General features: G+C 41.8%; 1 protein-coding gene across 1 annotated transcript; it reads left to right on the forward strand.

Moving 5' to 3' along the window:
• Positions 1–640: 640 nt before the first annotated feature.
• Positions 641–26,305, forward strand: PSMB7 (proteasome 20S subunit beta 7). Its single transcript, XM_068155764.1, has 8 exons — positions 641–749; positions 897–990; positions 1,341–1,438; positions 1,737–1,877; positions 3,082–3,197; positions 10,642–10,700; positions 24,473–24,624; positions 26,072–26,305. The coding sequence occupies exons 1-8, from the start codon at positions 688–690 to the stop codon at positions 26,181–26,183; spliced, it is 834 nt and encodes a 277-aa protein (XP_068011865.1). The 5' UTR covers positions 641–687; the 3' UTR covers positions 26,184–26,305.
• Positions 26,306–26,311: the final 6 nt, after the last annotated feature.

The raw sequence follows: 26,311 nt of genomic DNA on the forward strand, positions 1-26,311 counted from the left end.
CTACATGATCTCCAGAGGGCTCTTCCAACCCGCACCATTCTATGATCTAAACATAAAAGTTTGGGGGTTTCCCCCCTTTTTTTTGTCCATCACCATTTTTTATTTTCTTTTAAAGTCTCCAAGCTTTACAGAAAACCCCTTAGACGAGCCCTACAACCCGGTAAGCACAGCACTGCTTGCGTTCACAGATGGCAAAAGAAAGGCAAAGGAAAGCGTAACAAGACAGCCCAGGTAAAAGCCCGGAGGAGCATATCTTCTGATCCTGTCCTGCCCCAGTCCTGTCCCCAGGGGGAAGGGCCGTCGGAGGAGGACACGGGGCGGTGGGGTTAGGTCGCTGGGTGGTACGGCACGGGGCCGGTATCACCTGCTCGGTGTAAATTAAACCAAAGTTACGGAGCCAAAGCCAGGTTCAGGTCCGCAGCGATGTCCAAACCCTCGGAGCTGTGCCGATTACTCCGGAGAGTCCGTCCCGCCAGGCAGAACCCCTAGGCACCGCTAGCCCAAACCCCTAGGCACCGCCAGCCCGAACCCCTAAACACCGCCAGCCGGAGCCCGGCCGCCATCTCGAAGGCTACCAATAGGGACAGGGGCAGGGGCGGGGCAGGGGCAGGCGGGGTCACCGCAGGCCCCGCCGCGGTGACCCGGAAGTGCTCGGCAGGCACCGCCCGTCCCTGTCGGAGCGGTAAGATGGCGGCGGTCTCCGTGCTGCAGGCGCCCAGTGGTGGTTTCAGCTTCGACAACTGTGCTCGGTGAGGCGGGGGTGGGACGCTGGGGCTGGGTGCGGATCCGGGAGGCAGTGGGACGCTGGGGCTGTGGCCAGGGGAAGCCCGTGGGATGCTGGGGCTGTGGCCAGGGGAAGCCCACCGGCCGGCCTCACTTCCCGCCTTGTGTTTCAGGAACGCCTTGCTGGAGGCCGAGCTCGTCCAGAAGGGCCTGCGACTGCCAACCGCCCGTAAGACCGGCACTACCATCGCTGGCATCGTCTTTAAGGTGAGGCGGGCTCCGGGATGCTTCGCGGCGGGTTGGGAGGCTGGGGCCGGGTTGCTCTTTCTCCCTCAGGCCTGGGCCGAGCCGGGCAGGGGCGCGGCCGCCCCTCGCTCCTGAGCCGGTCCAGGGCAAGGCTTCTCGGCCCCATGGCAACCTTGTCGGGAAGCGGCGGCCTGGCACGGCTCGCTGCGGAGGATCCGTGGTGCTGAGTCATCTTCGGCGGCCCGAGTTACGGCCTGTGCGGAGACAGCTCCTGCGGCCTCCCACAGCAAGCCACCTCCTGCCCCTGGTAATCTTGCAGGAAGATCGGCTTTGGAGATCGAGGTTTTGGAAATCGTTCTCTCTTTCTGTAGGATGGCATCGTCCTTGGAGCAGATACGAGAGCAACTGAAGGAATGGTTGTTGCTGACAAGAACTGTTCGAAAATACACTTCATTTCCCCGAATATCTAGTAAGTGTTAAAACTGCTTGTTGTGTAATGGTATTGGTCATAGCATTGGCATTTTTAGCCATATTAGCAAAAAGCAAATGTTAAGGTGTGATTTAAAATGAGAATTTATTGGCAAGGCTTGGTGACTATTGGCATTTCATTCACACTTAGGCTATCTTGTCTTGTGCTCTGAAAACACTGGCTTAAGGGAGAGCTTAATTTCTCCTGTTTAACAACAAGATGGGTTCTGCTTGTTGCATAAAGCAGAGGTGTTTCTTCTCTGCTCATCTTTTCCTAAATTGCTTTTAATATTTTCCAGCTGCTGTGGTGCAGGAACAGCTGCAGACACTGAAATGACAACTCAGTTGATTTCTTCCAATCTGGAGCTCCATTCACTATCTACTGGACGACTTCCAAGGGTTGTCACAGCTAATCGAATGCTAAAGCAAATGCTCTTCAGGTAACTGAATGGGTTTCTTGTTTATTTACACTGCTGTTAAAACCTTCCTTGGCCTCCTTAATCTTCATAACAAGAATTATTTAATGATTGCTCTTTGCTTTATTTGCTTCTTTCGAAATGAAAGAAAAACTAAGTCTGTGGCGTTTAGAGAATTGCTACTACAGTTATACCTTGTTGCTAGTGTTTACAAGGCAAAAATAAATGGACAATAGTTTTCTTAAACTGTTGCTCACACCCATCTGTTATGTGTCTCTGTGGTGAGATGGCTGGACCAGTAATAATCTTGGAACACACAAGCTTGTAAAGTTGAGAATTTTATGTGACTATCTCAAAATGAGTTTTATTTTCAAAGGACTATAAGTGTTCAACCCTTGGAAGCCTATAGCTGTTAATAGAGAAGTCTGCTGATGTTACAGGGTGATAAATGAGTAAAATGATTGAAAGTTGTGCTTCAGTTATCCTAAGACATCCTTTTGATTTCTTGACTGACCACAAGTCGGTGGCAGCTGAACTTCCCAACTAGCAGCATGATGCAGATACGCTCCCTTTGATCAAGGGTGTACTGTCCAGACTTTCAGTGTTCCAGGACAGTTGGCACTGCCTTTTGCAGAAATAAAAATGGTATTGAAATAGAAGGAGAGAGAAATGTGTGTTACAGTTAAACATACATTGTTCAAGCTATTGGAAAGTCTCCAGGAAGGTGAAATACAGCGATGAAAAGGATGTGCTTTGTGCAACAAAGTGACTGAGACAAGCAGCTGTGATTCAGCTCAGCCACTTAATGCTGCATTTCTGGGCAGTTTGCTTTTTCTTTTAAGTGTATTGCAAACCAAATGAAGTTAATGCAGCCAAGAGCATTTCCTGGTGGAAATGAAGGACTCAGTTTTGTTTGAGGTCTGAGTAAAAACTTAATTGCAGATACAGAAATTTCATTTAAGGCTTCAAAACTAATTTGAATTCTTTCCCTGTTAGCACAAATGTATCATCCAGCCTGCTTGCTTGTGCAGTGTTTGTTCTGTTTGATCCTGAAATACACCATATTTTAATCAATCTCCTAATTTAAAGTACTGCTCATGGACAAGTAGTCTTGCAAGTAGAGATGTACCTGGTGTGATTGTGGAGAAATTCTCACAAGCTTGCAATGTGTTACAGAACCACAGCTTTACTGTGGCCCTTCAGATTCATGTGTAAACATTGCTCCTAGGTATCAAGGCTACATTGGTGCTGCCCTGGTTTTAGGGGGAGTTGATGTGACAGGACCTCACCTTTACTGCATATACCCCCATGGATCAACTGACAAACTGCCTTATGTCACCATGGGTAAGTGATGCTCCCTCAGAATCGTAACACAACTGCCTGGTTAAAAGGGTGAACATTTCAAAGCACTATTTAAAGTGTTTTTACTTAAATTCCATCATTTCCTGGGAGCTGTACAAACTTCAGACTTCCAAGAGAAAGTTGTCCCCATATTTCTTTTCTAAGACTTTAAAAACATGGGCTATTACACTAGTGAAGCTGTTGGAAACCTGATACTAGTAAAGTTGCTGTGTGTATTTCCCAGCATACCTTAAAGCAAGAGCATTGTGATATTCCCAAAAGTCCTGACTCATGGCTCATGTGAAATCTCACCTGAGGAATTACATTCTGCCTAAATTCTTCTGTGGTTTCATTAGGACAAAACTGTGCCTTGCTCCTCCTTTAGGACTGTTGTATTTCTGTATTTCAAACAGCAGCAGCTCTTTGACTCAAGGTGCTTCATTGTAGTGAAGCAACACCTGGTTTTCTTGCTTCATATAATAATGGTCTTAACTACTCTATGGAGCTTCTCCATGAAGAAGTTTAATTCTGTTACTGGGGTCAACTTGACATTAATCACCAGGTTATTAGGTGTTAGTGTCTCAGCTCTTTGTCTGTGTAATGCCTTCTGTAGTAGCAGTAATGGAATGGTGCTAATACAGAAAGCTGAAATCACAGATTTCTGCATGCTTTTTTGGCAGTTAGGAGCTATCCTGTCAAGACCAATTACAATGTTCAGGATATATTGTGAAATGCAATCTAGGTAAATACATTCTTATTTGCTGGGCTTTTGACTATAAATAAGATTATGGAGTAGTGTGGAAATGAGCACTTTCTGGTAGCAGGATGCAAATCACATACAGCTTTTCTGGAGTGTCTTGTCTTTCTTACTGGAAAAGCAGAAACACTGCACAGTTTGCAGCATTCCAGTTGTACAGAAGGAGATGAGGAATGATTAGCAGGAGAGAATTAAACTCTTGAACTCTGTACTGCTTTGCAGTAGCAATAATTTCAAGTAGTGAAGTGACTTGAGCACATACCCTTTACCTGTGATCTTGCTAAACCACCTCCTGTGTTTTCTAACTATTCTTTGTCCATATTCTCTAGATAATTTTCTTCTTTAGACATCTTGTTCTGTTTTAATTATTGAGGGATACTTGGAGAGTCCCTGTGCTAAGAATTCTGAAATAATAAGCTGTAATAAGCTTTGTGACTTGAAGGAGAGCCTTAGTGATCACCATCATCCTCATACTTTTTTTGAGAAGGGAAATAACACAGGCATTGTTGAAGGGAAGGACACACCTTGAAATATTACAGAACTTGCCAAGTCTCTGGCAAAGGGGGAGATGTTTTCAGTACTTGTGCCAGCTTGTTTGATTAGTTCTGAATTCCTTTGTGATTTATAGGCAATAATCTGGGGTCAAAAATAGCAAGAAGTATCACTGAGAGACTGGTAAGAGATTGAATTAGTGCCTTCTGAGCTAGTAATATTCTTGAGCACTTTCATCTGTGTCTTTTAAGGCTAATGCCCTACTGAGAAAATACATATCTGGAAAAAGTAAAGTTACAAACATAATCAGAGTTGCAAATGTGTTTGTCTTAAATACAGGTGATCACTGTATTATTTCAGACTTGCATTGGTTTGGATTTGAGACTTGGATGACTTTTAAATGAAAACTTGGTTTTGGTAGAGCTGTGAAAGTGTAATCTAGAGTCCAAATAAATATTAGGTGGGGGGGGAAATCTGACAATAAGTGTGTTGGATTAGTAAATCACATTCAGCCTGTGTCTGTGGTTGGCATCTCTAGAGAAAATACCTGTTTACTATATTCTTGGAAATGTTGAAGGTTTTTCTTCTGTATTTTTGCACTGCTGAAGCAGTGCAGCTGTTCCCCTGAATCATCTGGTTGACTATAATGAGAACTGTGATTATCTTGTGGAAATTCTGCAGAGGTGGTGTTGAACCCATAGATGGTGCCATTACCTCAGGAACTGGCAAACTTCTTGGCAAGTGAAATCCATGTAACAGTCATGTGATGTCATTGTTTAGCCTTTGATACATAAAAAGTAAATGTCTGATTCTTCTAATTGCCTTATGCCCAATATTGTAGTAAACTGTAAAGCTATGATTTGAGCTGCTAGCAGTTGACTGCTTGAAGAAAATCACGCAGTTTCCTTTATATGTGTGGTTATTTTCATGCCTGTGTTTTTAGAGCTTCAAAGTATGGCATTTCTGCAAATCCTGGCCACTCCTCTTTCCCTCCACAAAATTAACAGAGCAGCAGCAGCATAAGTTCACAAAGAGTAGGAAGCAGAAAGTGAGTAGACTAAGTTCATTGTAGTTTAAACTTTGTTGTTTTCAGCTGTACCAGATGTGTATCTGGTGATTGCATGTTACTTTTGGCCATGCTGCCAAACAAAACCCTTCTCAGCACAACTGCCCTTTACCTTTCTACACCCAGTACACTGATACTTCTTCCAGTGCCTAGGATATGTTTTAGTAAACAATCAATTTATGCAAATAAATGAAAGAACTGAGACAGCAGAGAGAAGATCACAGGATAAATGAGAGGTAGTAGTTGGCATTGTATTTTGATATTATTTACACAAGTCTGTTTTTTTTCTGCACATGTTCTAAGAGCAGTTTATTAAATCAGTTTAGGGTTTTTTTGGCTTGTTAGTTTCTGAAAGTTTAGGAGTAAATAGGGAAGATGGTTGAGGTGTTGGATTTTTGGTTGTTTTAATGCACTGAAGTGTTTTTGGGGAGGTAGAGAGTGGTGTCCTCTCTTGCAAGGGAGATTTAAGAGATACTCAGTGCTTACTCAGGAGTGAAAACATCAAATTAAACTGTTTATGCTGACAAAGGACAAAATTGGATTTCAGCAAACGATGCAAGATCGTCTGATTGCTTGGCTTGTCTAGGAAAGCTTCTGGCCAAGACATAATGAAATGCATGCATAAAATTAAAGCAGTTGAAGTCTGTAGTTCAGCTTTCGGAAACAGTAAGTATGTTCCAGTAGTCTCTGGTGGCTGATGCAGGTCCCCTGGTACTGGTGTTGCTTCATATTCATAAATCAGCTCTTCACGCATTGGCAGTGTCATCCTGCAGAGCAAGCACTACTGCTGCTGAGACCCAGCCCCTCAGCCAGGAACCAGGGTGAAAAATGATCCCAATCGATGGGGCTGTGGAGATCACTGAATTTTTACCTAGAATGAACAGCAAATTGAATAACAATGAGTGTGTGTGAATAAATGCCCTGTCAGGGAGCCCTGACACTGATGGATTGGGAAGTGCTAAATGTTGCTCTCTCAAGGCTCTGCACATCCTCTGGTGTGGCAGGCTGAGGGAGCAAACAGGTCCTTGGCTGATGAAAATGGACTGTGCTTAGCAATAAGGAGTTGTCTTCAGTGAATGGTCTGCTGTAAAAGATCCAGTTCATCTGTTTTAGAGAAGCTACTGCAGTTGCAAAACACAGTGAAAATTGTCAGCTGGGTTTTTTTTTGCTATGTATCTATAATTGTCTTTCATTTGAAGTCAATCCCGAAGCGGTACAACTGCTCAAGAAAGGACCAGATGGGATTTTTAAAGCGAGTTTATTGCAGTTGACTCCAGATATGTATATTTTTTTAATAACTTGGCTATGAAAACTTAAGAAATGACCAATGTTTCTTGAAGGGGGGAAGAAAAATCTCATAGGGGCTCATAACTTACCTGGTCCATGCTAATTATCACGCTGAAAAGCATTTGCATCAGAATAGAGCTTTGCATCTCGGTATCTGTAGTTCTTTTGTCATTTGGCATTAGGTGCTAGATAATTACTTCCTGAATATTTGTATCTAAAATGCATACATAATAAATTCTTTGGAGTTGATACAAACCTTTTTTTTTTTTTTGCCTTGAAGCTTGTTTCCAAGGCTGAAGTGTAACCATTCATAGCAGTCAGTGATTCTCAAACATCTACCTGAAGGGGTATTTTCCTGAACGTTACAAAGAAATGATGATTTGACCAATTACACTTTATCACCCTTATTGCTCATACACAGAGCTGTTATAAAGTTCCAGTATTAAAACAAAAATCCAACAAAGAGCATCCTATTATGCACTGGTTGTGTGTTATTTTCAAACTAAAGTTCTCCAAGATAACCACCTGGTTTGCTCAGTTGAAGACACTACTTAGTGATGCATTATCTTGCAGCTTTTCTGAATGCCTTAATAGATTGGAGGCTAGCAATGCTGAATCCTAAATGGTAATGACTTCAATCAGTTGTTGTTTGTATGAGGGGGAACGTGTATCCCCAATTAATGGATGATGTTTAGCGATGTTTGAATTTTACCTTTCTCTAGATGTTTGAGAATTGTTAAGCTTGTTCCTACTTAAAGGCAAAGCATGCTTGTTAAAAATGAATTATTGGTGGGCACTGAATGTATGGACAAGAGAACAGCTGTTTCCCACATACAAACAAGTTCTCCACAGACCCTTAATATCTTAGTTTTCTGTGCTTTTATAGGTACTGCAATAAGAAAACCATACTGCCAGTGTTTACTTAAGTTCACAGATTTTATTGCCAGCTCTCCTGTTACAATGCATAGCTTTCACAAGGCTGTTGGACTACTTGGAACATTGTGAGGTTGTTTGGATCTCACGTGGGATTTGACAAGTTGAGGGAAGTTGGTGTAATTGGGTAGTGGGGTTCACCACTATGCTCACAAGCAACTGTCTGCTGCTGGGTTTCTGCGTGGGCAGTCAAGCGATAAGGCCCTGGTTCACCAGCAGTGCGAATGGGTGCTGAGGGGTTTCTCTTAGTTAATGTGCTACAATTGAATGTATGCACATCACCAGTATGTTGTAAAAACAGTTTGTATTGCGGTTGTCAAACAGCAGATGATTTGATGAGGAGACTCCGAAGTGTACCTCTGTGTTTCTCAAAACATGGCGCTCGCATCTGGTGCTAGTAAGAGTAAAGAATTTTCATTGTGCTGTTTAAGGTTACAAAAACCTGCTCTTTCAGAGAAGGCTTAGCTGTGCTGTGAGACTTTGGCTAAGGCACCTTTAAAATGGCAAGCTTATAAAGCTTATGTTCAGGATTTATGGCCAGTAGAGGGAAAAACCAAATGAGTTTATTCAGCTTTTCCAGCCTTACTTCCTGTTCTGTTCGAACCTCCTTGGGATCTTGGTTTTCAGATGTAAATGTCTACTTGTAGGTTTAATCAAATTAACACTTTCAGCAGCTCTTTGTAAACTTAAATGCAAACAGCCCTAAAATGTATTTATTTAAGTTAACATTAGATTTGGCATTTATTGGCTGATTGGTAACACAGTGAGATAATCCATGTATAAACAAATATACTGTCCAGGGTTTCCCACAATGCAACATAAGGTTTGGTGGTGTCCTGTCTGTGCCCTCCACCTTTTTCTTCATTGTACATCACTCAGATCTTGCCCTTGGGTTCTTTTGGGAACCTCTTTTCAAAAGGAGCTGGAGGAGTGAATCCAGTCTGAGCTGTGTAGGATATTACTGCAATATCTGTCTCATTGATAATTCTTACATGCTGTAGAAGAGTTAAGAAATTAAGAGTGCTTTTTTTTTGTTTAGCTCAGCAGCTGCTGTAGTAATTTCTGTCAGTTGCTGCCTTTTATACTTCATTCTTGCCCATTTTTCAGTCTTTATATTCCTTTTTCAGAGAACCCTTATACAAGGGTAAGATTGTTTTCTGGTTTTGAGGCTTCCCATGCTATTCATGGTAGGCCTTCATTTGAGTCTAGTAAAAATATTGTCTTGGTCTGAGACTGTATCTCAGATGATTATTTTTATTTCCCCCTCATTAGAAATGTTCCTGTGTCATTCCACAAGAAGAAATATCCCAGTATCACTAAGGTTGGAAGAGACCTCAAAGATCGAGTCCAACCTGTCACCACAGACCTCATGACTGGACCATGGCACCAAGTGCCACTTTAGGTTCAAGCCCTGTATTTGTTTTGGAAGATGTTTTTGACCTTGTTTGAAGGACCAGTAAGATTCCCTTTATCTGTGATTTGTTCTGTGACACCAGCTGTCTGTCTCAGCAGTTCATTTCTGCTTTTAGTTGCATAAAAATATCTTTTTTTTTTATTCCCAGTTTCAGCATTTAAAAAAAATGGAGTCATGAATTGCTCCGAGGTGTAAATGAATAGTCATTGCCTGTAATACAAGTACACACTTAGAGTGTCCTACTGCTTTTAGATGTGATGTATTTGGTACTGTAAAGGTAATGATCCTCAACCACAGCAATATTCTGTAACAGGAATATCTGTCATATTCATTGGGATTACCATGTTCATTGATTTGTGTCTGTAAATCTGCTGTTTCTACCCTTTAAATTTGATCTATAATTGGACCTCCTTAAATGGTTCAGATAAGGTAGTCTGTATTTTCTCAACAGTGTCACTGTCAGCTTCTCCTTTTTCATTATACATTCAGCAGACTTGATAAAATCAGCAGGACACCTCATTTGAAACTGTTTAATCGCTGCCTTTTTCTTCTGCTAAACCATTGAGGTGGTCAAGCGATATACACAAATCATTTTAAATAGAAAATATGGCTTTCTCTGTGACCCAGCTAAACAGATAGCAGTATGCAAAACAAGTTAAAAAGTAATAAATGCCAAAAAATCTTCTAATTGGAGTAAAAAATTGCGGGTAACTTTACTCACTCCCCAAAAGTGGTGCTCTCTGAAATATGGTTAGGGCCACAGACAGACAAGATGCCTTCCCGAGGACTCACTCCTTCTGAACAAAGCAAGTTTACACTTTCCAATAGTGCCAGCCTGCTTTTTGTGCTAATTTACAGAAGGCACATTTCTAGCACTTGCAGTTACAGTGTTTGGGTGGAGATGTTCAGTATTGCACTGGCACTGCATCCTTCAAGAGAAGCAACATCAAACTCTTTATATCTGTCATTTTGTCTAGTCAGCTGTTATTGTTCAGTGTAAAAAATAATGGCATAAAGTAAACACCTAATAAACTGTTTTAAAGTAGATAAGGGAAATAACCTGGTGGCAGCAGCCAGCTCCCTGTTACCAGTGCTGATTTACTCCTCCCCATGTGTAAAGGTGACTGTGCCAGGGCAGCTTGTTAAAGCAATCTATTCATTCCCAGTGTCTTAGTACTAAGTGACATACCTTCCAACGTGGCCAGGCACAAAAGTGGGACAGGAAAAATGGGGGAATTGCAAACTGGCATTTGGTGAACTCTCTTTCTAACCTCATTTTCATATCTTATGGTTAAAAAAAGAGGCTGTTGGAACAAGGACCATGACAAGTCTGCACAGTACCTGTGCATTTAGGATTAAATTAGGTGGTGGACTTGAAGACAGTAGATACTTTGGAGTGTATAGTAAACTAAAATAGGCTTAGCTTGGTTTGTGCTTCTGGTATTTGTTGTCTTTACAAAATACTGGCTAAAGAAGTATTCTCATTTTGTTACCATAGGCTCTGGATCACTAGCAGCTATGGCAGTATTTGAAGATAAATATAAACCTGACATGGAGGTAAGGAATTTGATTTTATTTTTTTAAACCTCAGTAGACCTCATGCTCATAAGAATTGAAGAGGTTTGAAGCCTTAAAGTTTAATCTGCTCTAATTTCCCTGAACTTCAAATACACTGATGTCAGCTACTGCAAATAAACTGATGAAGAAAATTTGGGGTAATACAGCTTTTTGCAAATGTATATATGGGAACACTTCATACACTTGTGTGATTTCAGCGTATGTGGAAGCTTTTCACCTACAACATACTAATTATAGTTGACTTCAGGAATTCAACAGCTCTTGCATAGCCAATATTCCAGATTGTCAGTAGCCAATCCTTCTCTCTGTCCTGTAGAGAGAATGCATGATTGTAAAATCAACAAAAAAATGTTTAATATATGAAATGATTTAAGATTTCTGGTTGATTGAGTATAATCAGAACTAGTAACTGCACTTCTAATAGCTACTTCTAAAAGCTGATGATCAGAAGACTTAAGGTTGTGGGTTGCTTGTGTGTTGCTGAGGATCTTGATAAGAATGGAAAAATGCTTCCTTGTTCATTATAGAGAATCATTCAGGAGGGCTAAATGCTGGAGTGTCTTGATTAAGATCAGGATGAACTGTTCAGTTCTGGGTGTATGCAGTGCATTATTTATGTATTATCTATAGTATTTACTTACACTTAGTGAGACCATGTTCAGTGCCTGCTAAACAAAGCAACAAAAAAATCCAGATATCTGCAGACAGTTGATGGGGGGAAAAAAAAAATCCAAAACTATTAAAGGACTTTCTGTAGCCCTATTTTGTGAAGTGCCTTAGTCACATCAAGCCCTCTTTTAAACCACACCAGTCCCTTCAGACTGTCTGTGGATGCTCCTTCTCATTCTGATTAAAAACTTTATCATGAAGAAAAACAATGAGAATTGAACCAAAACTGAAAATGGAACCCATTAAACCACTAACAGTTGCAATTGGTTCAGTCTAAAATGCAGATGTAACAAATCTTACAGTTAGTGAGTATCCCTGAGTAACATGGAACTGGAAAAAATAGCTTTATTGCAAAAAAGGTCTTCAGAAGTTCCTCATCTTCATAATGCAACTGTTGTGGGTCACTTCCTCCCTTCAGATGCTGGTGATGGTCCCATAAGTCCACTGGGTTCCTCTAAAGTTGATCAATTAAGTGATGTCATACATCTCCTGATGAAATGTAATGTGTAATATCAACTGATCTAAAATTAACCCCACAAACCCAACTTGTTTAGAGTTTTCCATTAAACTAATCCAAGAGTCAGCAATAAGCACTTTCCCAGTTGTTCCTGTGAGTGGCTTCTCTTCTGTCAGTACAGATGGAATAATTGTGGGTGTGTAGAATGAGGAGAATGCAGTTAAGGTCAGGATTCCTGTGTTGCTGCAGTGTTGTGGGCATTGTGACACGCTGGGCTTGTGGCCTCTGGTAGATTTATAAATGCCATCAGAAATATTTTAATGTTTTTAATAGGCATTCAAATGTTTTCTATGTGTAGTGTTGCACTAGATGCCTGGTAGGAAGAACCACTAGGTAGAGGTAGCCTCTACTTTTTTCTTCTCCCCTCACTGCTGTGAGAATGAGAGTCTCTTTTTCAGCCTCTGGTGTGACTGTGCTCTTGGCATGTGTGCTATTCATTCTGAAAACATGGGCTACAAATCCTTGGAATCAACAGCTACAGCAAAATAATCCTCTTTCAAAGATAAAAATGTCAAAGAGCTCTGCTATGAAACGAAAAATTTCATCTTGTTCTCAGCTAGTTTTCAGGCTTGTATTTGGAGTCATTCTTTGTGTAAGAGCAACCAAAAAAGGCACCAAAAATTGGTAAATCTCCAGCTTTTCCTATTTAGAAAGGTCATCCTAATTAAATTGTCTTCATACACAACCATAAATGGCAGCAGCTATTCAGTCTTCTAAGAAGCCTGAAGAAGTGCAGCCTACCAATTTGTAGAAATAGATATTTAGATCTCTGAGACTTGCATGCACCTTAACCCTTTGTTTTTACTAGAGACACTTAATAACAACTTAGCAATTGCAGTCACTACACCGGCGAAGTTTCAGGTGGCAGAGCTCAGCTCTACTCTTAAACATATTTTGTTGTGGCTGCCGGCTTAAAATATTTACCTTCTAAGTCAGATGTGTGGTTTTTTTGTTCCAGTAGAGCAACAAAATAAATGATATTTATGCTGAAATGAAACTAAATCCGAAGCCTGCTCTGTGTGTTTCCCATAACACTTGCTAGGAAATGGCAACGCTGGTGAACTCGGCATTCCTGGAGGTTCATTTACTAAAGTGGGGAGAGGATTCCTATTTTTCTGTCAAGATCAATACCTCTTTCTTTTGCACTAATTGTCAGGATATCTTGCTAGGGCTACTGGAGGGTAGTGGTGTGCTTCAAGACCATCACATCACAGGAAAAAAAAAAGAAGGATTCAAAGGCAAACTGTCCTGCACCCTCTGGTATCGACTTGCAAATTAGCATCTGGAATGTAATTAAACAAGCTTAATGAAAGTAGCAGCTGAATACTACTGGAAAAGACAATCAGCTTTTTTGCCTCTGATATATATTCTGTACTATTGAAGCTGATCACCAAACGCATCGTGTGAGCACAGTTAAGGAAAAATTAGCATTTATTTGAAGAATAGGAACTGTTTCTCATTCTGCTGTGCTTTTGGCATGCACTGGTGTCCCAGGAGAGCCGTGCCACAGCAGATAGTGCACAATATTTATAAATCCGTGACAGGCAATAATAGCAACTTGAAAAATTCTTTTGCTAGAATTTCGAGTCGAGAGCTGCCAAAAGCTGAGAGGATCAAATCTGCAGTGGCAGCTGCTGTGCCCTACAGTTAGAATTGTAGACTTTGAAGATGCTCAACTTAAAAAAAATAAAAAAATAAAGGAAGACTGCAGGCTTAGCCAATTTTTGCAGGTTTCTAGAGCCCTGGCTCTCTGCCTTTTGAAGATGAGTTGCTGAAGCTTCTACCACTGCCTGAGGCATGCTAACACCAGCAGGATGTGTTTTTTTCCATAGACTTAGTGTGTCTTCAGATTTAAGTAGCACATGCTTTATCAGTGCCAACTGTGATGGTCCTTTCCCTGGTTGCAATGCCGGGAGATGATCTTTACCCACCAGCCTTCAGAGAAAGCGCTAAGATAGATGGTGACGTACCCAAGTGCCAGTTCTGCCGTCTGATTTATGGAGGCATGTTTCATTATGAAGCAAGTGCTGGCCTCTAGAGGAACCATTATAGATTGCTGAAGATGTGAACACTTTCAGCCCTGAAGGCCTGTAGATGCTTCAAAAATGTAATGCCAAGCACCTAACTACTGTGGAACAATATTAATCTGTCATGTGGGCAGCTATAGATCTACCTTAAAAAACGTAAGTGGAAGAACAGCACATCTAATAGAGTGTTTTGAGCTTAGATCTTTCATTGCAGCCAATTTTTCTTTCAAGAGAGTAGCCACATGGTTTTTAAACCTTACAGGTAGATTTTTTGCAAATGCATTCATGCCTTCTGGTGCTAAAGAGCAGTGAAGAAATACTCTTGAGTCAGTGGGTATGGAAACCGTTGTGGTCTAGGGAAAAAATGTCTACAGTATTAAATACTGAGATTCTGGGTTTATCTTCACTGTGCTTGTTGAATTCCTAGGGAGATTAGGCAGACTATTATCTGTTTTATTCTGGTATTTGATTTCTGGGTTTTGAGAAATGGAAGCTTTTTGTCTGTAGAGGAATTACGTGATGCGTGGTGAGGCTATGTTGTAGCCCTCTGACAAGAGCTTCATGTTTAAGCAGGGAAACAGACTGCTTGTAACTTCATCTCTTTTACATGTTTCATCAACAAACCCAGGGTTAATGAAAAGAGGATCTAAAAGGAAGAGACTCTGTAGAAGCCACAGAAAGCAGAACTATTTCAAGGAAAGGGAAGTAAGTCTTAGTGCAATGAGTCCAGGGGCAGAGAGTGGCTGCAAAAAAAAAGAAAAGGTAGATGTTTCTTTCTAAAATGGATCACCCCATAAAGGGGAAAATTATCTTTGCAGGGGTTTTTTGTGTGTGTTTGTTTTTTTAAGTGTGACAGGAAATCAAGTGACAGTGAATGAAAACAAAATACTCCAGAGGAGTAAGAACAGACTAAAAGAAAGAGGGGGCTGTTCTGACTGTATTCCACTTGGTGCAGGGCATTCACTCTCTGGCAGCAGCCATGCTGTCCCAATAACTGTTTTGCTCTCTTCTCCTTCACCTGTTGGCCAGGTCTGCTTTTGTGATCATTCTGCAGTGATTGCTTTTGCTAACTTATTTGTTTTTGGCAAATGTAGGTCAGGGAGCAATCTTGTGAGCAGTTCAGATGGCAGATTGGGGTAATCCTCTGTAAAAGGAGAAGTAACCTTTCAGTGAGTAGTTGCAGCTGTCAGAGTAGGTGTGTTCACAAAGAGATAATAAGAAAGAAGAGAATTGCAGGTTGCAGAAGGTGTAGACTCAGGCTTTTCTGGTCCATAGTTTTGTTTCTGGTTTTGCCAGGCTTTTGAGCAGCCCCATATCTCCAGGGTGAAGCTGAGGCATAGGTAATGCTGTTCTCCAAGTGCTTGATGTGTGCTTAGCTTTGCTGTATCGATGTAAAAAGTAGTCTTAAGTGCAACTTTCACTGTGCACCTCTTGTTTCAGTAAAAAAATACATCAGGCAGAGTACAAAATATTATGAAAACATGTCTCTTGCTTCTGTTGTGAAGCAGCTGACACACAAACCATTCAAACGTTGCTGTGCTCGTATTTCCTACTGCCCTTAATATGGTGGAATTACTTTTTGTTAGCTACTGACAATAGTACTGAGCTATTTTTGGAAACTGTCAAAACTCTCTAATCTTCAACAATAATTGTCTCATCAGTCTTATTTAGCCTGCATCTGTGTGATTCTGGGCTCAGGAGCAATGACAAGCTGCATATGAATTCTGTATTCATTAGTGATGGTGATCAGAATGCCGGTGTCCCTGCCATAGGGCTCAGGTGTGGCAGTCTGCAGGCTAATCCCACCAGCTGACAGTCGGAGGTTTAATGGCTCCATGGGAAGGTGACCACTTGCTGGGAGGTTTGTCTGCTGAACTCAGACAGCAGACAATAGAGATCAAGCCAGACTATCAGAGTTAAGCTGGAGAGCCTGCCTGAGATACTTGAACCCCTGGTGGTGTCAAACACAGTGATTAAGTAAATGGGGGGGGGGGAAATCTGATTCCATGAGCAAAAATAAGTACTTAGTATTTGTGTGCTCTGTGTATCTGTGTATTTCACTACCCAATGACAATAACTGAGACAGTGGCATTTCTTGACTGCCTTTTCTGACAGAGCACATGGTGATACAGATTTCATGCTTTCACTAGATACCTGTGTTGTTATCTCCTTTAGAGACTTGAATTTCCATGGTTAAGTACCAGGTGTTAGTGCAGACAGTCATCCAGAAAACAAAGGCTTATCATGCTGTTATTAAATTTTGATGTTAGCTTAAAATGACTCTGTAGAAACTTGCTTTCCGTGTGACACTTTACAGAACTAAGGTTAAACAGGAAATAAGAGGCTGATCTAAGGTGTGCTGGCTTCATGTGCTCTGGAATGGCTGGGATTGCTGCGGAAGTATTTGTTGTGTGCCTTCTGAATATATCAGGGCACGATTTCTGTGCAGAAATCAGGTGGGAAACTGGTGACATGAGGCTGAGTTAGCAGTAATACCCAGGAGCACCTTCTTCTAGTTTTCTGTTTACAGACTGTATCAAGGGAAATAAATTATACCTGAGTTTAAACTGTTGCTCTTCATCAAGCACTAAGGCCCAATTTCATCACCTTCGTGAAAGTTACACTTAAACTTTGTACCTAGTAATGTGGACAAGCTAGTCAGAAGCAGGGCTCTGTGTTAAGAGATCATTTCCCTGCCCTGGGTAGCTTTGATGCATTTCTTAGGAGCAAGTGTTCCAGTTTAAATTGTTTCAGTTTGTATATCCTACAACCAGAGAACATCCTGGAAAATGTTTCAGGTGATACAAAGCCTGAGTGCTGCTCTGTGGTGAGAGCTGTGGAGCCAGAGTGTGATTCCTGTCTGAGCAGGGAAGAGTAGATGGAAGCAGGGCAGAGAGTGGAAGGCAGGTGGGAGTTGTTGGGGAGACTCTTGCCCTGCCAGTAAGTGTTATGGAGCATTTTGGTGTATTAGGAGAAAGCACCAGAGGGCCCAAGACCTTTTTCCTCACCAAATGTTGATCTTCATTCCTTTCCATGATTTCTTCAGAGGTGAAGGTAGTTCCATGGATGGATGGAGATTTACTTCATTTGGTTGCAGATGTGTTATTGTTGAATTTTTTGATGTGCAGTAATAATACAGACTAATTTGAATTGTCATTTTGGTATGGTTTACATATCTGGCTATTTCCTGGTAGCTGAAGCTCAGTGTGGGACTCGGTGGTAATGCAGCAACACAGAAAATTGAGGATATTGCTCTGCCAGAGCAGAACTTGCAGGCTGGCAGAATTTACATCTCTTAATCTTGAGCAAGTTCTTATTTTGAACATCAGTTCCTTAGAAAAAGACCTTGAACTCCACCCACATGTAAGAAGTGATGGGTTAAAGGATTGAGAGGAATGTTCATATGCTTAGTTCAGAGTATTGAAAGAAATCCTGTAGTTGTGAGAGGAGCTTGAAATTTAATTCAGTGCCATTGGAAGCATGTATTGTAGCATATTGTAGGAGTGACATACAGGAGCTAATGTTACTGAATAGCACTTCCCAATCAGATAAGTTTCTTGTCTTGGCAGGTAATTTGGCATAAATTGTTAATGTAAATCCAGGTTAGTGGGAAAGACATTATTTTAGTAAAAAAGATAAACTGCTGATTAATTCAGTATAGAACTCAATTACAAATTGAAAGTGTCTCTGTGGGGCACCAGTACCCTAAAGACAGCAGATGTTGAATTGATACTCCAGCATATTTCACAGTGGTATGAAATATTAACATGGTTTATTATACTTGTGTGGTGTATCAGAAAGGGGGAGGTGGTGGTGAGTCTGGGCTTGCAGGCATCTACCATCAGAACAGGGAAAAACTGTAATTGCTGAGAAGAATAATTAGGGACTAAGGTGATTTTATTTGAGAAGTTCTTTGTAGAAAACAGATGTAAAAATACACAGTACTAACATACCATTCACAACAAACCCCACACCAAATGCAGTGAAGAATTACTTGATCTCTGGCTCTGTGATCTACTAATGAAGGAATATAGGTGCATTGTGTAAAAACTGGAATTGCTGAGCTTGAGCCAGACTGCTGGGGCAGTGCTAGGCTGAGGTCTTTTTGCATAATTCTTTGCTTATGCCATATTGAAGATTGTTGCTTCCCAACAGAAGTACTTGTTCTGTATTTATCCTGTGAGGTAGGCAAGCATGTTCATCCAGATGTCTTCACAGTCCAAGAATTTAAGCAAGCTGGAGTTTTGTCTTAATGCACTGTGTGGTGGTGGCTCTGAAGGTTTTGCCCTGTGATGAGCAGGGTAGTAGTGCCACTGCACAAGGAAGTCAGGAATGTATGGAACTGAAACTGGCTTGTGCTTTTTTTTTTCCCCCTTCCTTGTAAGGGGAAGTCCAGCTTTGAAAGCTTGCAGAGAGGTTAGAATTTAGACAAGAGTATCTGAAGTCACCATTCCAAACAGGAGGCATGCTCAACAGTGCTTGAAGCCCATGTGTTCTGGAGAGAAAATTCTAATCATATTTAATAGTCTTTGAGTCCTTGAGACTATTTGTTGTGCAAATATTGAGTCATTCACTTGCCTTCCTGCAGGTGAATGAAAGTAATGTTTGAGAATTTAGAGCATTTCAATTTCTTGTTAAATAAGGCTGTGGAGAGAGGACTGGAAAATACCATGATACACATTACCTTGATTTAACATAACCTTGCTGTTTAACACACAAAGTAATAAGAGTTATTTCACTTCCCCTCCTGACTTTGCTTTAGAAACTGCTAAATTTCTGTTTATATTAGTCCTTAACAGCTGTTCAGTAAAACTAAAGCTGTATGTAATATTGAAGGTCTATTTTTCTCTGGATTTAAGTGTTTGATTCCAAGATAGCACGTGGGTGAAATCCAGCAGATTGGAGGCAGTGCCATCTTTGTGCCTATACATGGCAGTCTTAGCCCCAGATATCTTTAGATATTTTACTTTTTCCATCACATTCTGGGAACATTCTGATAATTGCTGTCCACTCCTCTTCATGGTGCTTGTTTCCAGGACCCTTCTCTGTGTTTTACTGCTCCATGTCATCCAGATACTGCTATTTCACAGATGTTGATTTTCATAACCCCTTTGGTGTGATTATTGCTTTAAATCCTTCCGCTTGCAGCTTCTATCTTGTAAATGCTTCTTTGTGCTGTGGTCATTTGGCAAGTCAGTGCAATCCTGGGTTTTGCTTTTTGGACTCCTGATCCTACATACTAGTTACATGCTTTGCATCCTTTGGAGTTAGATCTTGGCATTCTGCCTCTAACTTCAATGGTGACTGCTCAGAGTGCAAACAAAAGGTGTTGGAGGAAAAAGGTGAGTGGAGAGCTAGAAAGACTGGCTACTTGGATCAGGTAAAAGAAAGTTAGAAGATCAGAGGAAAGCAGACTGCTGGGATTGTAGCACAGATCTATTGTTAAATAAAATTAGGAAAGCAGGTTTGTCATTCACTGGTTTAGGAGCTACTGCTTGAGATCCACACTTGGTTTTGGTGAGGAGTGGTTAAACATGAGTGGTTTAAATTACAGGTGCCAGCCCCCTGCCAGGCTCAGAGGGCAGCCAAAACAAATCCATTCTCACTAATGGAGCCTTTCAACTCCCCTTACAAGAGAAACAAAGTACTTTTCCTTCTCAGTTTTGTTATCTCTTCAGGCTTTGCCAGCAGATTTTAGCATCGCTTCCAGTTACATATTGATCTCCTCCACAACTTCTCCCAACAGGCAGGCTTACACTTCCTCTCACATGTTGTAGCTGCTGATTGCTCTTCCAAAGTGTAATTATGCTTCTGGAGGTGCGTGTGTCCTTCAAGAGGTATCACTTTCCTAGGCCCAAATTCCCAACACTCCTTTATAGATCTATTTTTTTTATTACCATTGTTCTTCCTAAAGCTTGATTATGCCTTTCTTTCCCCCCACTTCTCTTCTCATGAGTCTTACAGATTCTCACCTTAAATAGGATCAACTTTCTATATAATCTGGGAAAAAAAAATCCTTCTGTTGTCAAACTGTTGTGATAAGTATTTGGATTTGTATTTTTACCCAAAGTGCCTCCCACTCTGATATTCAGTCTGTCCTATTTCCTGTCTGTACCTCAAATTCTTGATAGTATTTTGCTGTTGGAGAGCTGCACTGTGTGTCTCACACCTAACAGCACGCTTGTGACCTGCAGAAGGTGATAAGAAGCTAAGAAAAAAGTCCTTCCTACAGTTTTAATTGGGAAGAGACATCTCCTGTTAAACTTGCTCATGAAGGTACAAAATATTGAGGAAATAATATTGACAAAGCTGTCGCAGCTGCTCCCTTTGCTGCTGGAGGCATAATGACAAACCTGTTTAAAAGCTGTTGGTAAAGATAGTAGTAATGGGATGCAGAAATACCCACAGCTTCTGCAGGAAAGTATCTTTTCTTTTTTCCTCCAGTAGCATTTGAAGCCTGGAAATAGCTTAAGTGAGAAGAGAAACTTGATTCAAGTCATATACAAGAATAATGTGTAAAAGTTCCTTATTGGTGCTGTTTGGGACTTGCACTATAGCAGCTGTGAAGAGGTAATCCATCAGTTCTTGAGTGTCTACAAAATGCAACTCTCCAGATAACAGGTTTAAAGTAAAGATTTAATACAGGCTCTATCTACTATGATGTTGCAGTGACAGTTTAAAACTCATTCTCTAAATCTCAGCAGACTTTATAGCCAGCAGTGGGCCCATATAAAGCTTAATGGCATCACCAGACATAAATCATCTTTTAAAGATGCTACCAGTAGCACCAATATTAAATGCAGACAATTGTCTGTGTTATAAATAATTTATCAAACACCATTTCAGATTAGCCTTCCATGCTGAGTTATTTATTTTAGCCTTTACTGTACTATTCCTAAGACACATTTTGAAAGATCCATTACTGGTCACTTTAATGAACTTGGGGCTCTCTTTTCTCCCCCTTCAAGCACTCCGGTACATCTGTGGTGACCATTACAGGGCTGATCTGGACCTCTTTGCGCCTTTTACAAGTGCTGCCCATTTGTCATGTGGTGGTAAATGGAGTTGCACATTGGAGTCCAGGGACACATGGTGTGATGTGGTGATGGAGACAAACAGATAGCTCTATAAAGTGCTGCTTGTCACAACCGCCTTGTACTGCGGCGCAATCACTCTTGCTGTAATCTCATTTAGGCAGCAGTGTGGACCCGAGAGAATGATATTCCCAGTTAGCTTGGTCTCTGCAACCATAAAGCAGGAAGTGCTGCTTTTATATACTCTGAACTTTTAGGTTGTTCTTTTAAGATTAATTATTACAGTGACTCATTCCTGCCCCTGTACTTAAGACTGTCAGCACTTTTCATCCTAACCCTGTTTTCTGACTGTAAAACAGCAGTCCTTGCTGGAACTTCCTCTGCAGGATCTCCAAGCAAAGAATGTTGTGGAGTTTTTCTTGTGGCTATTCTGTTCATCCTTCTAAATTGTAAAAGGGAGGAGGAGCAGGGTTTCTGTAATTAAAATTATTGCAGGTTCCTGAAGCAGGCTGCACTGTCAGATGAAAGAGCTGAGGTTAGAGTTTAGACTTTCTCAGCATAGTGGATGTCTTAGTGCAATTACAGCTGAGCTCTCCTGGCTGCAAGGGCTGTGTTTAGAACTACTTTGATAACACAAAGTTGATAGAAAATGTTTTAAACACATAAAATTTAAATGGAGAGGACTTTCAGATTTGCAGTTAACTAAAAAGATTAAATTGAAAGGGAGAGTGACAACTCCCATTAGTCTGCTTCAGCTTTTGCAGTGCTTTCCTTACACTAACACATTACAGCTTAAAAGTATTCTGGTTGTGCTACCACCTAACTTCTAGAAGGCATCTGCTGTTCTGTACTGTTCTGCTCATCCTGGTTTATTCTGTTTACTTTCACTATAGCACTAGAATACCCTTAGCATGCAGCAGCTTAGTGACAGTAGTCTTCTGTGAGTTGAATGAGAAAATAGTTGCTCACCAGTTTTATTACCAAAACCACTGCAGAAAGGCACAGGAGTTATTTTTACACCTTGGCTCTTTTGTTCTGCTCAGCTTGGTAGAAAGTGTAACTGAGTGTTTGGGGAGGGGGCTTTGTTTGTGTTGTGTTTTTGTTTCTTTTTTAGAGAGTGATGATAAAGTGGGAATGAAATAAGAATTTGTACTATTTCTCTAGGCTGCTGAAAAAAAATGGCCCTCTCCTGCTTGAGCCCTTAATTAAGCTGTTGGAACAGGAATCCTGCTATTACCGAGCTCTTTTCTGGAGGGCCATCGGAGAATGCAGAGTATGCCCTGGGAGCAGACACGATGGTAGCTGAGCTAATTTTGGGCTCCTCTTCAGCTGCACTTGTACACTGGGGTGTGTGCAGCTGCTGCCTGAGTGGGGTGGGCTGTGTCTCTCAGCATCATGAGTTTCATGTGGCAGGACATCAGCAGAGCACCGAGGCTTTGAAAACAAAGGTAGTGTTAAAAAGCTGCGTTTATCACAATCAGCAGTGAATATTTGCTCTTTCATTTGTGATGCCACTGTGATGCCTAGTGGCAGGAGATTATTCAAAGGTGTGAAATACCAGCAGAGCACTGAGTGATCATGGTGAACTGAGCAGTCAGTTATGATTGTGTTGGACTGGCTGAGCAGCAACTGCCAGGAGTGACTTGAAGATAAAACAAGGGTCCAAATTTCTTTGTAGCTGTTTCAGCCATGTTCTTTGCTGGATGAGGCATGCTCTAATCACAGTTCTCATGTTCCTTATACATATTTGAGGAAAAATAAGGCATGTTACTTGCTCTGGTATGTACTTGGACTGAAAAGAATAAATGTCTGTGTGTGCATCTGTGTACAGCCATCCAGACACAATCCACAATCTGTTATACTTTTGCCAGACAGCTGAGCTCTAACCTGTAGTCTGTATGGACTACTTTGGAGCTGAGGATGCAGGACATACCTTGGATGGTTTTGTGGCTCTTGGCATGTAACACAGGGCCCTGTGAATGGGTGCAGGGCAAAGGACCCCACCCTGAACTGTAGGGCTTGTTCAGGTAGTAATGTGTCCTGTCACAAGGATGGGCATGTGGAGGCGCCGAGAACTGATGTCTGTACCTGCTTTTCACATGGAAGTTCTTCCGCAGCATTTCTTTGTGCTCACCATCCTTGGTTACAGTGCAAAACTAAGGATTTACTGGCTGATTATTTCTAAGAGCACTGGTTCTGACGTGCCGTTTCCTGTAACTCCCTTGGAAGCAGAAAGCAGCCCTGCCGGGGTCTGTAGAGGGAGCCAGCGCAGCTGTAATGACTCTGCTCTGCTGCTACCGGCAGTCGGGCACATCCAAACTTGTATTGCTGACGCCCTCACCTCGGTAGCGTTCATGTCTCTTACAGGGGAGGAATGATGATCTGTTCTAATATTGTAATGGAGAGTTTGAATTTGAAATACAGAAGAGGCTGATCTGAAGGTTGTCTGTAAAGCTGACACCACTGTACTCCTTTACACACCTTCTAACGAGCAAATGTCCCTGTTTGCTGCAGCATGTGCATTTCAGCAGCTGTGTGCTTGCCCTTCTGAAAGACACTATATAGACAAAGCCTGCAAGAAAGCAAACATTAGAACTTGTGCAGGATTATTGCTTGGTTTCAGATGCAGAAGAGAGCTTTAGTTCCTGTTCTGGTTTTCTGGTCTAGGTTTGTTGCAAATGATGTTTGTATGACAGGTAACTGAGACATAGGCCTGCTTTGGAAACAAGCACAGCACTGAGCTGTACTGAGTATGTGTTCTGCTTTAGCTGCCTATGGGATTGCTGAAATGTTCAGCAGAAAAACTGTAGCAAATTATGCTTTTTTTCCCCTTATTTTTTCATTTAAATATTAAGAACTACAAATTGTAGTGTTTGACAGAGGTACCCAGTTTGACCAGTATTTTCAGTAGGTTTAACTCCTCTACCCCTGTGTTAATGACTGGAATTAGGAGAGTTGGCCTCAGCACAGGGCTGGGCTGCTTGGCACTACAGTTAGTTAAAATTGCTGAATAAATTCTGCAAACCAAGCTCTGGTACAAGATCATAGAAATAATCTTGGTACTACAGAGGATGACTCAGTGGTCCCTGCCTGGGGAAGTCTTGTAACTAAACTAGTGTGGCTCTTTAATTTGTATGCAGCTGTTGCAGTGAGGGCACTACAGGGACCTTGCAGCATACAGGTGGCACAAAAGCCTGGAAGATAAAAACTGTAAAACTTATTTTCTCTGTTCATTAAGACAGAAATCTTCATTTTGCTTCCTTGCCTGTCTTTAAAAGTCTGATCTGTCCTAGGGGTGGTGGATCATGACCAGGACAAAAGGTGGCCCCTGCAGACAGTCCCACTGTTGAGCACCATTGTTAATGCTCTGCAGTACCTAGTGACTAAAAAGGCCCTGGTAGCTCAGTTACTGTTCTGAGAGCTCACAGCTTCCAAGGTCACATGGACAAACACTTCTGTGAATTGCCAACACTTGTGCACTGACAGCTTTTTGAACTTTTCCAGGAAGAGGAAGCCAAACAGCTTGTGAGAGATGCCATCGCAGCTGGCATATACAACGACCTGGGCTCCGGCAGCAACATCGATATCTGTGTTATCAGCAAGAGCAAGCTGGATTTCATCCGGCCCTACGATGTAGCCAACAAAAAGGGGGACAGGTGAGTAAGCTTGGAGCTTGGTAGTGTCCAGCTTCTCCCCAGCAATTCCCATTCCCTGTTACACTAAACTTTGTCAGAGTAGTCTCTAAACAAGAAAACAGACATAGTGGCTGTACCTGCAGTTGATAGAGGCTGATGTGTGAAGGATACAGAAGAGCTGTTTAATTCCTGCTGTTGTAGGGGCTGCTCTGGAGTGCACATTTGTGACTGAGCAGATACCTGGGTTTTGTTACCAGGTAGCAACACAGTCTCGTTCTGTGGTGGTGCTGAAGTTTGTGTGGTGTCAGGAACACCAGAGCCACTGCTGTACCCTCTGCAGCTCTGCAAAGTGATGGTGTAGGGATTTGGAAAGCCGTTTTGGGCACCAGAGCTTGTCATTAGCTTCTGTAAAATACCAGCTCACTGCAGGACAAAGCCAAAAACCAGGAGAAAACTTCTCAACTCCAGCTTGTGACTGCTGGGTTGTGTTTTTTTCTTTCTATAAGCCCTTCCCAGCACATACAAGATTTTCAGGACAACACAGACACTGTTTTGATCCCTAGATTGAAACTGTCACATCTATCATGATGTGCTGAAAGGACAGGGTACAGTTAATAGCTAAACACAGCAGTCACAAGGTTTTCAGCTGGGCTAAACCTGAGTGCCATTTCCTGTATGAATAAACAACATGAGCATTCCTAACCTCCCAATCAAACACTCCCCTCTCAACCACTTCCAATACTTAGAAATTCAAGGTTGTTTTGATTTTTATGCTGAGCTCTTCAATTTGGCAAGCCACATCAAAAAAACCTTCTGCACAGCTGCATTTTACTACTGTTCATTTTCTTAATGCACATGGGGGGAGTTGTGCACCACGTGACACTGCCCTGCGCTTCCCCCTCAGAAGTGAGGCAATTGTTTCCTTAAGACTAACACCAAATCAGATGTTTTCTGTCATAAATGTTCAAGTGTTTGGGGACAAGGCTACATTTAAGTGTGGATCATGTGGCCTTGTCCTACTGGTAGTGTTCAGGATGCAGAAGGGGATAAAAGAGCAAAATTGGCAAGTTAGAGGAGTGGGTAGCTTCTGCACCCTCAGGTGTGGTGACTGCAGAAATGCCTTGCTGAAGTGGTGAAATCACAGCCCCCCAAAGGCAGCTGAAGGGTCTCCATGATGTACTTGTATGGTACATGCAAGAAGCTGTACAGCTCTTCTGCCCACTGCCCAAACAGCTGAGTTTAAAGGAAATCCTTTTCCCCTAGGGCCAGTGTTTGCTGTTTCTTTAAGGGCAGTGTGTTTCTTCAAAATGCTCATTTCTCTGAAGCTTCAGCACTCAGGAGTTGGCAGTAAGCACAGTTCCTCTACTTACTGTGGACTCTTACAGGAAGCTTCTAGAGAAAGCTGATTAGTTCTCAAATTTTACACAAGTGCCATCTTCCAGCTTAATTTTCACCTCTTTCCTCACAGGCATGGCAGATACAAGTGTGAAAAGGGAACTACTGCTGTTCTCACAGAAAATGTATCACTGCTGGAAATTGAGGTGGTGGATGAAACTGTACAGACCATGGACACATCCTGAACCATCACACGCAGCCCTTCTGTGGCACTGGAGACCAGCAGTAGTTGTGTAGAAGCCTTCCAGCACAAAACCCAAACTTGCAGCTGACAGAATAAAGAGCTTCTGACCCTCCTTTTACTGAATGTTTG

The sequence above is a fragment of the Melanerpes formicivorus genome, unplaced genomic scaffold, assembly GCF_026170545.1.
Source record: "Melanerpes formicivorus ecotype bairdi unplaced genomic scaffold, bMelFor1.0.p_v2 SCAF_33, whole genome shotgun sequence".
Classification (NCBI taxonomy): Eukaryota; Metazoa; Chordata; class Aves; order Piciformes; family Picidae; genus Melanerpes; species Melanerpes formicivorus.

Bases quoted from the DNA above. Each gene is read 5' to 3' on its own strand.
- PSMB7 (XM_068155764.1), top strand. From the start codon at position 688: ATGGCGGCGGTCTCCGTGCTGCAGGCGCCCAGTGGTGGTTTCAGCTTC. The intron at 991-1,340 runs GTGAGGCGGGCT...CTCTTTCTGTAG, and splicing joins TCGCTGGCATCGTCTTTAAG to GATGGCATCGTCCTTGGAGC. The intron at 1,878-3,081 runs GTAACTGAATGG...CATTGCTCCTAG, and splicing joins CTAAAGCAAATGCTCTTCAG to GTATCAAGGCTACATTGGTG.